At 41.0% G+C, this 16,048-nt stretch overlaps 1 protein-coding gene across 25 annotated transcripts in view; it reads right to left on the bottom strand.

Annotated features, from left to right (window-relative positions):
• LOC115452387 (dystonin) overlaps positions 1-16,048 on the bottom strand; it is a 245,921-nt gene that overhangs the window by 59,322 nt on the left and 170,551 nt on the right. For 22 of the 25 annotated variants that reach the window (XM_037440549.1, XM_037440503.1, XM_037440458.1 and 19 more), the window contains one exon: positions 1,345-14,620. The exons of 2 other annotated variants lie outside the window; for them this stretch is intronic. In XM_037440549.1, coding sequence (XP_037296446.1) covers positions 1,345-14,620 — 13,276 coding nt within the window. The remainder of the gene's footprint in view (positions 1-1,344; positions 14,621-16,048) is intronic. One more of the 25 variants, XM_037440541.1, reaches the window with a different exon arrangement.

The following is a 16,048-nucleotide window of genomic DNA, read 5'->3' as shown; positions in this document are numbered from 1 at the left end:
GCTAGAAGCTGTACATGCAAGCGTGTGGGAAGGGTGTGCCAAAATGTCACAAGTCGACACACCCCCCGGTATCCGTATAATGGTATTAAACCGATACGTTTAAAATAAACTGTTTTGATTAGAGTTAATTGTTAAAGAGTAAAAAAGTATAGAGTACCTTACATATTTTGTAATCTGAAACTTAAAGGTATTTTTGTAAAATAAAAGATAAGTGAGACAGACGTCGTAGGAAATGTTTAAAAATAGAATTTACATGTAATATCGGACGGATTTACATTTAGAAGGAAAATAAGGAAATTTAACGAGACTTTATTTCATCAAACATCACGCTGTAGATGTCGTTTATACAGCGTGATACTATGACGTCATACTTATACAATAATAATTGCAGTTAAATGAATGAATGCTTGATGAAATGAAGCCTCCACATGACGTATCATTTTAAATTAAACGATAATGAATAAATACTACCTGACGTACATGTTTTGCGGTAACTTTTATACCATTCGTTATTTATGGCAGCGCGACCATGCGTCCACCGAGCACCGGCTCCGAGGAATGAGTATTTCGAACTATAGATATAACTTTAACGGGACGACACCAGCAGTCATAGTACACTGGCTTTTTTATGAGGAAGCGAACGTAAAGCGTAACGGGAGCGAGCGACGTGCGTCGTACGCGTATCCCGCGCAAACTCTTAGCACAAAGTGATTATGGGAGGTTAGGTATTTGGCGAAACGGTGATTGTTGTCTATATCGTCGTTAATATGATCCCTCACAGGCAAGCATTCACGATTTAGCTCAAAAGGGTTCTTTAGCATCGCAGGCAACGGCTGGAAATAAAAAACAACATACATCGAGCCTTATAAAATGGGTGTAAGCACACATCGGGACCGCCGGCGTCACCGCGCGCTCGGGCGGCGCCGGCGGCCGCCGTGGACCTGTACTTAGCATCTAGGACGACACAAGGCACGCAAGTATCACAGTATAGTAAAACTACACGCCTAATGAAGTGTATCAAGCTGTTACAGAAAATTAAAAACTCAACGTGTGTATAGAATGTGCGTAACTACTCTCAACTAAATCTATTTTGTAATAAAGTAAAAATGGACTTTGATGTTGGTCGTTATAATGTATGCCACATGTACACTGTGACGTCACCATGGTATAACGCATGTATCCCAGTCAGTCGACACTATGAGAGTACGTGGGTGTCGTGCCATGCCAAATGTTCGAAGCCAAACGCTTAAGATAATAGTTACCTAGTAAGAATGGAAACAGGAAACATAAAGCAACACCATCGCTCGATAGAAGCACAATAAAAGCGTATTCGGATACACTTACCCTCGTTTCTGCTGGCAGCAAGTATCCCTTCTTCAGAGCTTTGACTAAATCGAGACTGATTCCTTTGGTCGGATCAATAATGAGCTTTCCTTCCACAGGATCGACCAGTTTCTGTTCGATAGCTTGTACCAATGGCCATATCTTTCCTGTTTCGGGGTCTTTGACGACAGTGCTAGACGCGTCAACGATTCCTTGCTGGATCGCCTCGCCTAAACTCAACCTCTTTCTGTCCATGACGCTTGTGGTTATAAACGGATCGTTCAGTGCTCCAGTAGTAGGATTGTATATACCGAAATTGACTGTTTCGATCAAACTGAAGCTCTTCTTTGGCGTCATGAGTAAGCCACTCTCGATCGCTGCTGTCAGCGTGTGTAGCTTAGAGGTCTCTGTGTCGAGAATGTTGCCTTTCTCGGCATCCATGAGGCCTTTACGGAATGCCTCCGGGAGTTTGACTAACCTCTTTTTGAGATTATCTTTGATGAGCGCTGTGTCTGCATCGATATAACCTAGTGATGTCGCGTCCTTTATCGTTAAAACTTCGTTGGAATGTGGATCAGTAAATCGCGCGGTGGCTACATTAAGATGACCATCTTCTATCGCTTGCTCAAACGTAAGAGGTTCGCGGACGTACACAATCAAACCGTTTTCGAATACGAAGCAAAGAGCGCGCGCTCTATTTTGAGTATCGAACGAACCTTTAGCGTTTTTATCGATAATACCTTCAGAGATACCTAATTTTAATGGAATGTATTTGTTCTTGTGTGGGTCTTTTATAACCGCAGTTTCGGGATCGATAAATTCGTATTTAATGGCTTCGTCTAACGTGAATTCCCTGAAGACAGGTTCTTTGGACGCGGCGGAATCTGTGACGTAACGTCGCGTGACCGTTTGAGATGTAATTGGCTGAATGACGGTAACTAGAAGTCCTTTATCGAACGCAATGTCTAAGCTGAATGTTTTCTTTGCTTTAGTGTCTAAGACTCTACCCTTAGCAACGTCTACATCACCGCGTTGAATAGCCAACGGCAACGGGTTGAATTTATTCGTAAAGCTATCCTTGACAACCGTCGATTCAGGATTTAGAAGCCCAATTTCAATAGCCTTGTTGATGTCAACAAACTCGTTAGTGTTAGGGTCAACGATCTTGCCGTTGTCGGCTCGGAACAAACCATTCCTTATAATTTCTTCGAGGCTCAGATTTTTCTTAGTAGTGACAATAAGGCCGCGGTGTTTAGCGTCTAATAAATTGATTTGATTACCGTTAGGTAGAACGTAAACGTTATTTTCATCATCTATAATACCGCTTTGAATAGCTTCGTCTAATTTAATGTATTTGCTCGAAGGAATGTGTTTGACTAAGGATGTTTGAGGATTGACTAATTCCTCTTCGATGGCTGTCTTAAGTGAGATCTTTCTTTCGCTTACTGGATGTACAAATACGAGCTCAGTAATATCGTACATGTCCATCGCTAGTGTCTCATACAAAGTGAAACTTGCGCTTTCAATGTCTACTATAAGGCCTAAACTCATCGCCTCAGACAGAGGAATTTGGACATCAGACCCTGGTTCGTGGAACTTGCCACTTCTCCTATCAATAATCTCGCTACGACAACATTCTGCCAGAGATAGAGGTTTTTCAGACTTCTTGTCGAAATAGCAAAGGTATTTGGGACTAATAATAGACCGCCTAATTGCCTCATGCAGGGTGATTTTACGGTTGGTGGCTGGATCAATGATTTTGCCTGTAGTATCGTCATATAATCCTTGGTGTAACGCTCTCTGAAGGCTGATAGGAGCTTTGCTATCTACTAACAGACCTATTTCGAACGCTTTACGTAACGTAATCTCCTCATTGTCATTGTTAATATTCCTAATTTTACCAGTTTGGTCGTCAATCACACCGCTTTCAAGGGATTCTGGGAGGGTGATCTTATCCCATTTGCCTAACCTGTTGTCTTGGATGTGAACTGAGTGAGCATCGATAAGGTTAAGCCTTATAGCCTCAGCGAGAGTGTATTTCTTGCCACTCTGTGGGTCCATGAACATGCCGGTAATTTCGTTGTACACACCTTTATCGATAGCTTCGACCAGTGACAGAGGTTTGCGGACCTCTACGAGAATACCTCTTTCAAACGCTTCACGGAAATCTACTTTTTCGTCACCTAGCAAGATTGTACCTGTTCTACTATCAATTATTCCCCTGTCTACAGCGAATTCGAACGGCAAGACTTTCCCTGCGACGTGCACTAACGTGGATTGTGGATCAATCATACGCTTCCTTATAGCCCTATCCATTTGGATCTTGTCCTTACTTTGAGGATGTGTGAATTTGCCTGTTTTAGGATCGTAAAAGCCTTTAAAAACAGCCTCGGGCAAACTGAGTTTACGCTTGGCTGGTAGAATTAAGCCACGTTCCGAGGCGTCCGTGAGCGAAATCTTATTTCCATGTATGGGATCTTTGAATTTACCTTCCCTAGAATCAATAATACCTATTTTAATTGCGTCTGCTAAAGTAATAATTTCTCCAGTCACAGAGTTCCTAATGGTCAATGCTTCTGGATCAATATTACCGATCTTAATAGCGTCATCGAGAGTCATGGTCTTGTTGTTGATGGTCAGAAGACCAGTTTCAGGGTCATAAATACCTTGAACCAAACCTTCTTGTAGGGTCCAAGGCTTCTTGTCACTCAAGAGGTATCCCTTATCAAGGGCGTCTTTCAGATTGGTAACCGGAGAAGTGATAATGCCTTGTTCTAAGTCTACCAAACCAGATTTTACAGCTTGGTCAAACGGCACAACTGATTCAGTTTTATCGTCTTTGACTGTCACGTCAGTGGGATCTACAAGGTTCTCGTCAATGGCCTGCTTAAGAGAAATAATCTTACCAGTCTTGGGATTCAGAATTTTGCCCGTTTCTGGGTTGTAATAGCCTAATTCAATAATATCAAACAAAGAGAAGGTGACCGCTTTTGTAGCAACCAAACCCTTCTTCAGTGCATCGTCTAATGGAATGTCTTTACCAGTCTTTATGTCTCTAACTCTACCAGTTTCAGGATCAATTATGCGTTTATCTAAAGCTTCAGCCAGCGAAACAAACTTCTCTGAAGCCGTATCTTTAATTTCTGAGATAGTGGGATGAATAATATTCCTATCAACAGCGTCACCTACTGTGACCATTTGGTCAGTCATTCTGTCAATGATCTTGCCCGACTTAGATTCGTACATTTCGTTGACAATAACGGCTTCAATGGAGATGGCTCTGCGCGAAATGCTGATTACACCACGTTTGATAGCAACCGATACCTCTACTACTTCGCGTGTTTCAGTTACAGTTATCACGCCTTCTTCAATTTTGACGTCACCACGGTCGATGGCGTCTGACAAAGGAATGGCTTCATTAGTGCGTGGTACCCGGACCAACAATGATTCTTGGTCTACGAGTCCCTTTTCGACGGCTTTACCAATAGGCACTAATTCGCCTGTCTTTACGTCAGTGATTTCTAATGTCTTAGGGTTGTAAATGCCTTGTTCGAAAGCTGATTCTATCGTGACCTGTTCCGGGACCGAAACGTCTTCTGGTTTCTCTACTATCCAACCTAACTGTATACATTCTAGGAAAGGCACGCGTTTGCCTGTTTTAGGATTGACCATGTGACCGGTGGTTTTGTCTATGATGGGCCTAGCGATGGCTTCGTCGAAAGTGATATAATTGTCAGATTTGGAACCTAAATCTTTCACTAAAATGGATTCGGGGTCGAAAATTTGTAAGCCGTAAACGAGTTCCTCAAATGATATCTTAGCACCAGTCTCGGGATTCAAGAATATGCCTTTTTCTATGTCATACACACCCATCTCCGATAACTCTTCTGGGGTAAGCCTATGTGAAATAGCAACGCAATAAGATGGTTTGGACTCCCGTAATACAACGCAGTTCTTTGACATGACGTCAACGGGAGAGAATCGGCTTATTTGCTCTTGTTCCAAAGAATCTTGAACAGTTAGAGGCGACTCCACACCGTTGACAATGATTCTACAAACTTTAGGTTCTATTTTACCCTGAGCAATAGCATCAATAAGCGGAATGTTCTCGTACAAAGGCTTTACGGGAATAGCCTTTTCTTTGGTTACGTTTTGTTCGGTAATTTCGTCAATAATTCTAAGAGGCTGCCTTTCCGCATCAATGAGCATAGCGGACACTGTTTTTCCATCGTGAATGGTAGTGTGTGTTGGACCTTCAAACTCTAGCACTTTTTGTTCGACTGTTGTTATAGATTCAGTGATAGTGGGCCTTATTTGCGTTGTTTCGGTGATGACTATTTCACCGGGTCGTGTAATTGTTTTACTTGTTACATGGCGTTCGACAACCTCCTGGGTGAATGTTATACCTCTAGGAATCATTTTAACTAGCTGGTCTTCAGGAACATTTGCTTTGATAGCTTCATCAACCTTCTTACCAGTTGGCTCATCAATAATTCCTCGTTTAACGGCTTCTTCTAATGGGATCTTCTCACCCGTTTTTGGATCTTCCACCAAAACCGTCTTCACTACTTCTGTAGTCATTGGTATACTCAAATCAGATGGTTCATCTCCGCTTGCAGCATTAACGAATTTTTCATATGTTTCAAAGTCTATTAAGCCGAGTTCAAGCGCCTTATCGATAGGTATTTTCTCTCCAGTCTTGGGATCTACTATAAGAATTGCTTTCTTGACTTCAGTTACACCCATAATTGCTTCCGACGTTCCAGCTTCCGCAGCCTTTACGTATTGCTCATACGTATCTGGGTCAATGAGGCCTCGTTTAAGAGCTTCATCCAAAGGTACTTTTTCACCGGTATTAGGATCCACAATAAGAACGCTGCTAATAACGTCTGATGTTTTGATTTCAAAGTCTTGAGGCGTACCAGCTTTGGTCGATTCTTGATATTGTTTATAAGTTGCATGGTCGATAAGACCTCGTTGAAGAGCATCGTCTAGAGGCACCTTTTCACCGGTCTTTGGATCTACAATGATAACAGTTTTTACAACGTCAGTGATTTTACTAATCTTTGTTGGCGACTCAGTAATGATAGCATCTTTGTGTTGCTTATACGTATCTTCATCAATAAGTCCGCGTTTGTGAGCTTCTTCTATATCAACTTTTTCGCCGGTTTTTGGGTCAATAAATACAATAGTTTTTACAACACCCGTTACTTTAGTCGTCACTGATTCTGATGGAGTCATTGTTTTCTCAGTTGCCTTGTACTGTTCATAAGTATCTTTATCAATTAATCCCCGATTTAGAGCTTCGTCTAAGGGTAGCTTTTCTCCTGTCTTGGGGTCTACAATAACGGTTTTAACGAACTCTGTTAGTTGTGTAGTAACCGTGTCTGTGCGAGTGCCAGTGATTGTAACGCCTTGGTATTGCTTATATGTTTCTTCGTCAATAAGACCGCGGTTTACAGCTTCTTCTAAAGGTATCTTTTCCCCTGTTTTAGGATCTACAATTACTGTTTTTACGAGGTCCGTAACCGTCGTCGTCGATTTTGATGGCGAGCTTATTATAGAAACTTCTTTGTATTGTTTATACGTTTCTTCATCAATAAGACCACGCCTTAAACCCTCTTCTAGAGGTACTTTTTCGCCTGTTTTTGGATCTACTATAACAGTCTTTATAAGTTGAGCAGCAGTGGATTCCAATTCTTGGGAAGACTTAACATCTTTATATTGTTTGTAAGTTTCTTCATCTATAAGTCTTTGTTTTAAAGCGTCCTCTAATGGAATTTTTTCACCCGTCTTCGGATCCACAATGAGAGTTGTTGCCAATTCTGTGTATTTCGTTATCTTAGTAGGTGAACCTGTTTTGGCAGCTTCTAGATATTGTTTGTAAGCTTCTTCGTCGATAATACCAAGGTTTAGAGCCTCTTCTAGTGGTACTTTTTCTCCTGTTTTCGGGTCTATGATGACAGTCTTTACTAGTTCAGTAACTTTCGTTGTCACTGATTCAGTGGGAGTGGTGCTCTTAGCAGCCTCCTTATATTCTCTGTAAGTTTCTTCGTCAATAATACCGCGTTCCAGAGCTTCCTCTATGAGTACCTTTTCTCCTGTCTTTGGATCTTCAATATAAATAGTTCTAACCACTTCACTCACCTTTGTAGTAGTTAGCTCATCGGGCCTCTGAGCTTGTGTAATTTGTTGGTATTCCTTATAGGTTTCAGGATCAACAAGAACACGTTCATGAGCTTCTTCGATTGGTACTTGTTCACCTGTCTTCGGGTCTATAATCACAAAGCTCCTAACTACTTCAGTCACTTCAGATGTCGACACATCTCTTGAAGTATGTACCGTTATGTATTCATCATACTGTGTACCCGATTTAGTAACTGTTTCCTTTATTACCTTTTCGCTAGTCTTAGGATCGGTAACTGCGCTCATTACAACATCAATTATTTTAGTAGCAGCCAAGATAGGTGCACCAACCACAGCTATAAGTCCAATCTTAGCAGCATCTGCAACAGTTACTTTCTTTCCAGATTTATCTTTAACTTCTCCGGTCTTCTCATCAACGATACCTTTCTTAATTGCCTCTTTTAATGTTATTTCTTTACCTGTTGTAGGTTCTATGACTTTAACATTTTCAGAAGGTATATTTCCTTTGTTTACAGCCTCGAGTAAGTCGGCAGTTTCACCTGTAGTAGCTGAAATAACATCTGATGTTTTAGGGTCATAAAGTAATCCTGGTGCTACTTCGATGACCGTTTGTGGGACTTTATCAGTTTCGGGAGTTAGCTGTTTCAGGGAATCAGGTTTAGATTGACTAGTTTTATCTTTTGGTTGCTCTTTAACGGGTTTGTCGAGTGTCAGAACTTCTTTGACAGGTGATTTTTCTTGAACCAATTGCGTTGGTTTCACATCAACTCTGTCTGTTTCATCAGGAGTCTTAATAAGATGCACTTGTTCACCTTGCAGAATTGTTTCGCTAACATCTCGTGGATCAGTGGTTTCTTCAGTGACAACGTAAGATTTAGAGCCATCTTGACTAATTTCAACTGTAGTAAATTTAGACGATGTTGTAGTCGTCACAGTGCTCTTATGTTCTGTAACATATTGTGTAGGTTCAGATGTTGTAACAATGTTTTTTATTATTGTTGTAACTTCACCATCTGGTGTAGTCTCACGGATCTCCTGAATTGTTGTTCCTTCTTGAACAGGCCTTTGTTTATCTGAGGGTGTGACAACTCCTTTCGGTAGTTTCTCTTTGGTCTCCTCGGACATATCTTTTACAATTGCGTCTTCTACCTGCAGAGTAGGATGTGGTTTTCCTATTTGCGTATGAGATGGTAATTCTTCAGTTGCTTTCGTAACTTCAGATTTTGGAGCTATTTCGTCGTCTGACGTACCAAAAGGTATTGAAATGGACTTTTTGAGGATTGTGACAATTTCTTCACCTTCGGGTGTGACTCGTCGGAATTCTTGTACGACTGGTTTTGTATCCTTTTTGTCAGCAGGTTTAATTTTATCAACATCAGATAAATCGATAGGAAATTTAGATTCTCTTACAATAGTTCTCTGTTCGATAGCAGACGCCTGGGTTTCTGAGTGAAGTAAGTCCGTAACCGATTTAATTGTATCTGATACTAATTTCTCTTCTTTTACAATACGTTTCTGCTTCGTAAGTTCTTTTTCTGGTACATCTTCGAGAACTTCTTTTGGAGCAATTGTTTGTATATCTTTCTTACTTGCGATAGGTATAAGCGGCTCCACCTTGGAGGGCTTTTCAATAACTGTGGATTTAATTATATGCTCTTTGACAGGTTCTACTTGGCCCGGTTTAGTAACTCCAGGCTTTTCTTTTGGTGTAATGACATCATGCTTAACAATCTTATCAGCCGGAACTATTTTGCTTGGTGCTTCGATTGCCTTTTCAGGTTTAGGTTGAATTATCTTACTGGTTACAGTCTTTGCACCTTGAACAACCGCCATTCCAGCCAGAACTGGAGCTGCAACTACAGCAATCAAGCCCATCTTAGCAGCATTTTTGATATCCACCGATTTGCCGGTTTTAGGCTCCTTCAGCTTACCGGTCTTCTTATCAATTAATCCAGTATCTAGTGCTTGTTGCAATGTAACTGGTTTTCCCGCTTCAACATTGTATATTACAGATTCCGGATTAATGACGTTTCTTTCAAGGGCTTCCTTGAATGTAATAACTTTATTAGGCGATTTAGGATCCCTGAATTTCTGTGTTTTGTCATCAAACAACAATTCAAATGCTTCGTTAAGGTCCAACATTTCCAGTTCTTTCCGCTTAGGAGAAGATTTACCGGAATCAGATGGAACTTCAGTGTTTAATATTCCGCTACTAACTGCTTCAGATATACTGACAGTCTCGCCTGTGTTCGGGTGAGTGAAGGTTCCCGCTTCGATATTAATGTATCCGAGATTGAGAGCGTCCTCGAAACTTATGTTTGTATCGCTTGTAATAAACTGTTCTTTGCTTGTTTGTTCATCCCTGACTATGCCCTTCCGACGGGCTTCCTCCATAGAAATAATTTCACCGGTTTTTGTATTCTTAACCTCATGAGCACTAACTAAAACGTAATCCGCAAGCAATTCTATCATTTTGGTAGTAATTGTGTGTTGAGACGTAAAGGTCTCTGTGATTGTTGTAACGACGCCACTGTCAATGCTTGGTTTCACCGCCAGCAGACCTTCTTCTAGAGCTTTGTCAATAGGAATAACTTCTTGAGTATCAGGTCGTGTAAATGTAGCGTGTTTGAGATTGACAGCACCTGTTTCAAGAGCTTTCTCTAATGTTACAGTCTGTGACGATTGAGGATAAGGTATAGCCATAATCAAATCACGTTTCACAGCATCATCCAAAGGAATGATTTCGCTTGTGAGTGGGTGTTTTATTTCACCAGTATGGGGATTGATGAGGTGTTTTTTAATGGCAATGTTAAGAGTCATTGCGGCGGGGGGTATCTCTTCAAATGACTTCAGAGGTTCTGTTTCGGGGAATACCCGAGCATTGACAGCAGCGACTAAATCTAATGGACCGTCGGTAGTCTTAACTACGTTTTTATCATTATCAATGAGATTACGTTCAATAGCTTCTTCAAGTGTTACTTTCTTACCGGGAGCGACAATCACGGAAGTTAATGGATCTACAATTTCACAAATAATAGCTTCTCTTAATGTCAGAAGACTACCGGTTTCGGGATGAATGATTTTACCTGTTACAGGATCTAACAAACCCTGTTCGAGAACTTCTGGAATCGAAAGAGCTCTAGCCAAGGGAATTAACACCTCGTCTTGACCATCAGCATCTAGAATTCCTCGTTTCAACGCCTCTTTTATAGTAACAATGTCTCCGCGTACTGGGTCTGTGATTTTACCCTTATTTTCATCGACCAAACCTATTTCGATTGCCCTACCTAATGTGATGGGAGAACCATTTTCATCTTTATATATTTTAACAGCCTCAAGCACTTTAGCCGTTTCCTTATCAAGTAAACATTTTTCTAAAGCGTCCTGAGGCGTCATTACGCGCTTCCTAAGTTTCTGTAAGACGATAGGCTTACTCTCTAGGATTGGTCTTTCAGGGGTACTTTCCCTAGCGATATTGATTTTATATTTAGGTTTGATATTGGTTTTGATAATTTGAATGACGTCAGAAGGACGTGCCTTCTTTTCGGCCGTGATTGCCTCGATAGGTCTTCTGTTTTCAGCAGACAAGCTATTTTGTATGGCTTCCACTGTAATGAATCCTTCAGATACAGCAGCGCCAACCGACAATGGTTTAGAAGTAGTTTGGGAAATGGTAACAGTGCTGGTACCGGGAGCAGTTTTCGCCGACCCAGGTACAATTTCGATAGATTCTTTATACAATTTGTAAGTGGCAGCGTCAATCAAACCACGTTCAAACGCAACATCCATTGAAATTTGTTTCCCCGTCCTGGGATCCATCACTGTCGTCACCACGGTTTCAGGTGTGGATTTAGTAACCTGCGTGAAGGTTACTGAGCTGGTACTGGGAGATTTTATATCCTGATAGGTGGCGGTTTCTGGCGACCTGTCTTTGACAGATAGCTCATATTTCTTGTAAGAGATAGGATCAATGAGTCCTCTCTCATACGCCACTTCTATAGGCAATCTCTCACCAGTGACCGGGTCAACGACGACCGTTACAGTGGTGGTTCCTGCAGGAGAGGTCGTTGTAGTGTATTGGGAAACTGTTACTTTTTCAGTTACAGTAGTCTTTACGTCATGTTCTGAGTCAGTTTCAGGTGTTCTGTCACGAATAGATTCCTCATATTTTTTGTATGTGGCGGCGTCGACCAAACCACGTTCGAAAGCGACTTCCATTGGTATATTCTCGCCGGTTTGCGGGTCTACTACCATGGTACTCTTAACTACCTGAATAACTTTAGTAGCTGCGACTAATGGCGCTCCTACTACAACCAAGAGACCTACTTTGGCTGCATCTACTAAACTTATTTTCTTACCCGAACTATCCCTGTACTCCCCTGTTCTATTATCAACTATTCCTCTATTCATCGCTTCCTTGAGTGTAATTGCCCTGCCAGTGTTGGGTTCGACTACTTTCACCGAACTGTAAGGAACTACTCCGCGGTCTACAGCCTCTAGAATGTTTTCTGACACACCGGAGGTGGTAGATATGACTAACGCAGTTGAAGGATCAAAGATAACCCCGTGAGCTACTTGGACGGGTTCTAAAGCAGATTGATCTTCTGACGTAGCATCCTGAGGAATGTCTGTCATTTCAGAAATTTCCATTTTGTCCGGCATGCCAGCTACTGACGTAATAGTTATTACCTTTTGGGAAGACGTTGATTTGATCAGGTGAATGAAAATAATATATTTACGTTCGATAGCTTCTACCATGGTTATTGTCTCTGTAATGTACTTATACCGTCCTACATTATCAATAATACGCAATTCAAGAGCTTTATCTAACGGAACTTCCTTTCTAGTTTTTGGATCTAGAACCTTAACTGATTCCGGGTTAATAATGTTAAGTTTGACCGCCTCTTCCAAGTCTAAAATCCTGTCTGTGCCTGGAATAACTAACATGCCAGTGGACGGATCAAAGAGGTTTTGTTGTATAGCGTCTTTGAGCGTCCATCCACCACTTGGCAGTTCTATAGTATTTTTCTTAATAGTCATTGAGGTAACTGTTGGTTCAGTTACCACAGACTTTGTGGTGATAGTCCTAATCTCATGAAGGCCTTCCCGAGGTTGGGATATTTCGCGAATGGTATAATCTGGGCTTTTAACCGTCTCCGGACGACTATCACGTTCCACTTTACTTTCAGGACTAGGAGGCATGTCTTTTATGAATGACTTTTTAGTTATTTTCAGTTCAACCACCTGACCGGGGATTATGTCTTTTTTGCTTACTCGATCGGAAATGTGTACCACGCGGGGTTCGTTCTTCTCCACGCCTAATAAACCTTCGTCTAATGCTTGTTGGATTGGGAATACGGTTCCTGTAGTAGGATCTGTGAATGTTTGTGTATTCTCGTCAATCAATCCACGCCTTATTGCTTCAGCAAACGTAATAATGGTCTCGGATCTCTGTGTAGCGCTAGTATTAGTTACCGTGACGTATCGCTTTACAGTCTTTGTCACCGTTTGTAACGTCAAAGTAATGTTTAAAAGAGAATTAAGCAGAGCAGCACCTTCGGGCGTAATCATGTTAATCTCAACAGCTTTGTTAAATGGAATGGGCTTTTTAGTCGTAGCGTCAAGTAAATGTCCCGTTTTGGGATCGAGAATATTTTTGAAAACAGCATCAAGCACTGACAGCTCTTTGCCGTTTTCATAAACGCCTATCTTTCTATTGAACATTTCTAAGACCTCTGGCCTAACAATCGCTACCTTAGTACAATCTTCTAAGTACACGAAATCACCGCTTTCGGATTTAAGAAAAGTCTCGCCGTTCGCGTATTTGTAGTTACCTTTGCTTAAGGCTAAATTGAATGAAATAAATTCGCCTGTCTTGGGATCCCTAAATCCGTCTATGTCGAAAATGGATCTTTGCGATACAGAAGTGATAAGACCGCGGTCCACCGCCTCGGGAACAGTACAAATTTCTCCCGTCAAGTTATCCCTGAATTTGTTATCATGGAGGATGATTTTGTTAGCTAGAGCTTCTGATAAAGTCAGAAGCTGGCCGGTTGTCGTATCCGTGATACATTTAACACTGTCACTATCAAGAACGCCTACCGAAATAGCTTCAAGGATATTCAAAGGAACCCTATTAGCTGGAGATAAGATCTTACCGTCATTCGTCATGAGATTATTATCGCACACGTCTTTAAGAGTCATAGGTTTACAAATATACCTCTTAACCGCCGCTTCTTTGAAAGTGAATTTTTCTTTAGTCACGTTGTGTACGTATTTAGAGATTTTAACATTGATAATATTCTTCTCAATAGCTTCAGCAAGCGTTATTTTTGTATCGTTTTTGGGATCAACGATTTCTCTAATATTCGGATTAATCAATTCATTTTCGATAGCCACGTCTATTTGGAATTTCTCGCCCGAATTCCTGTCCAAAATCCAACCGCTATTGTCAACTAATTCTTGACTGATCGCGTCTGAGAGAGACAGAGCGCTCGATTTGATTTTTATAATCTCGTTGTAAATGAGGTAGCCCCTCTGGTAGGCCTCTGCGATGGTGATATAGCTACCATTAGGCAGCCTGTAGAGTCCTCTCTGTAAATCAACTTGTCCGCGATTCAACGCGTCCGATATACTCATTCCTTGTCCCGGCGCGTCTCCTTCGACAGTTACCTTAATTCTCTTCTCCGCCGGGTCTGTAAGTCCTTGCTCAGCATCGTACAGTTCTCTTTGTATCGCTTCAAGCAATGTGACCTCATTGCCGTCTTCAGTCATTCCGCAGGGTCCTGTTAATCTGGCGGCTAGTTTAGGATCAATTAGACCTTCTTGTGCCGCTTGTTCGATTGTGATCGTTTGTCTCGTGTCAGGGGAGGAGAGAAGCCTTCCCGTTCTGACATCTAGTATCCTCATGCTTATGGCCTGACCCACAGTCAGAATTTCCCTGGTCTCTGGGTGGACTATACCTCTGGATTCGATAATGTTCGGGCCTTCGTACATTCTGTGCACGCGCTTCAGTTTCCTCACGTCTGGTCTATCGTCTTCCGGTATTACTGTCTTGGTGGCGTACGTGGGCGAGGTAAGCTTACCATTGGCCATCGATTTGTGTGGCGTTTGCCCGTCCATTTCTGTTGTGTGTGACGTTCGCACATATCTGTATTGAGGAATATAATGTTAAAACATTTACAATGAAATAAAATTAGTTGTTAGTAACTTTAAGTTAAAATAAATAAAATAAAAACAAACGAACACACATCACGCATTAATCCCTGATGGGTTATGCAGAGGCGCAACTAGGGCACCCATTTATCGTCAATTGTGTTCCATCCCATGATGTGATAGGAGCATATCACCATATCGGGCAAATTCCAGACTCCAGGCTGATACTGAGCAGAAAAACCCAAATATCACTGCCCGACCCGGGATTGGAACCCAGGACCTCAGAACGCTGCTGTACCGCGCATGCAGTACAACTACGCCACCGAGGCAGTCATAAGTTAAAATAAACTATAATTTAATGTACGATAATACTATCCCCTATCTTTAGTAGGCATATTATACTAAGAAAAACATCTTCCAAAACAAATGAAATATTCTCTGTTTTATGACAACAAAGAAAGCTTTTAACACTGCCAGACAACTTAGTCTCTTCAAAGAATCGCTTAAGTAAATTCTTTTATCATAACTTTATAAGAAAGAAGCCTTGCAAACAATATTGAATTTATTAACTATGAGTACAGTAAGTTTTAATAGAAGTACTATCCTATGTAAATTAAATTGTACCTCTTCAATATATACGAAACCTAGTTGTTTTCTTGATTATTAAATTATATGGTATTAAAATTACTGAACAAAACACCATATTAACAACTAGAACTAAAAAATAAATACATCAATGAATTACGATTATTTCTTATTCATTATAAGTAAACCGATTATATTGTGTTTGATTTGTTTATTCGATCTAAATAATAATATATTATATTAACATCAGCCGTTCCTAATCAGGGCCGTTTTTACCCGGAGGTGCAAGGGGTGTTCGGGTCCCAGGCATAGGGCCGATGAGGACGCAACCAAATCCCGCCAAAAAAATAATTCGTCGGCAAATCACCGCCCAAATTATTTGTCAGAACCTTGTATAAAAAGGATATTTTTATTAGCTCAGGGGCGGCAGGTTGATTTTCACGTTCCACCGCCCAATATGGGTAAGCCGGCCATGATAGTACTAAATATTAATGTATGATGATTTCTCGTATTTATGCTAATGTTAAAATTGTAATAAAACTATTTTGCGCATCTTATCGACGGAATAAAGTAAATAATGACTAACGTAATACACGTAATACAGTAAAAACTGGTAATAACGACTGAAGGAACAGTCTAGTTATGACGATATATGAGATAGTCGGTATGAACAATACTCTTTAACACATATATTTCGAGACCTTGTCATTATTATATTACAATATACGTGATGAGAAATATAGCCTAATTGGTTGTGGAACGGACTGCCGAGACGAATGTCCGCAGGTTCAAATCCCCAGGGCACACACCTCTGACTTTTCTATACAGTTATGTGTGT

The sequence above is a fragment of the Manduca sexta genome, chromosome 4 (genome assembly GCF_014839805.1).
Source record: "Manduca sexta isolate Smith_Timp_Sample1 chromosome 4, JHU_Msex_v1.0, whole genome shotgun sequence".
NCBI classification, from domain to species: Eukaryota; Metazoa; Arthropoda; class Insecta; order Lepidoptera; family Sphingidae; genus Manduca; species Manduca sexta.
The sequence above is the reverse complement of the archived record's forward strand: the minus strand, read 5'-3'. Positions and strand labels throughout refer to the sequence as shown.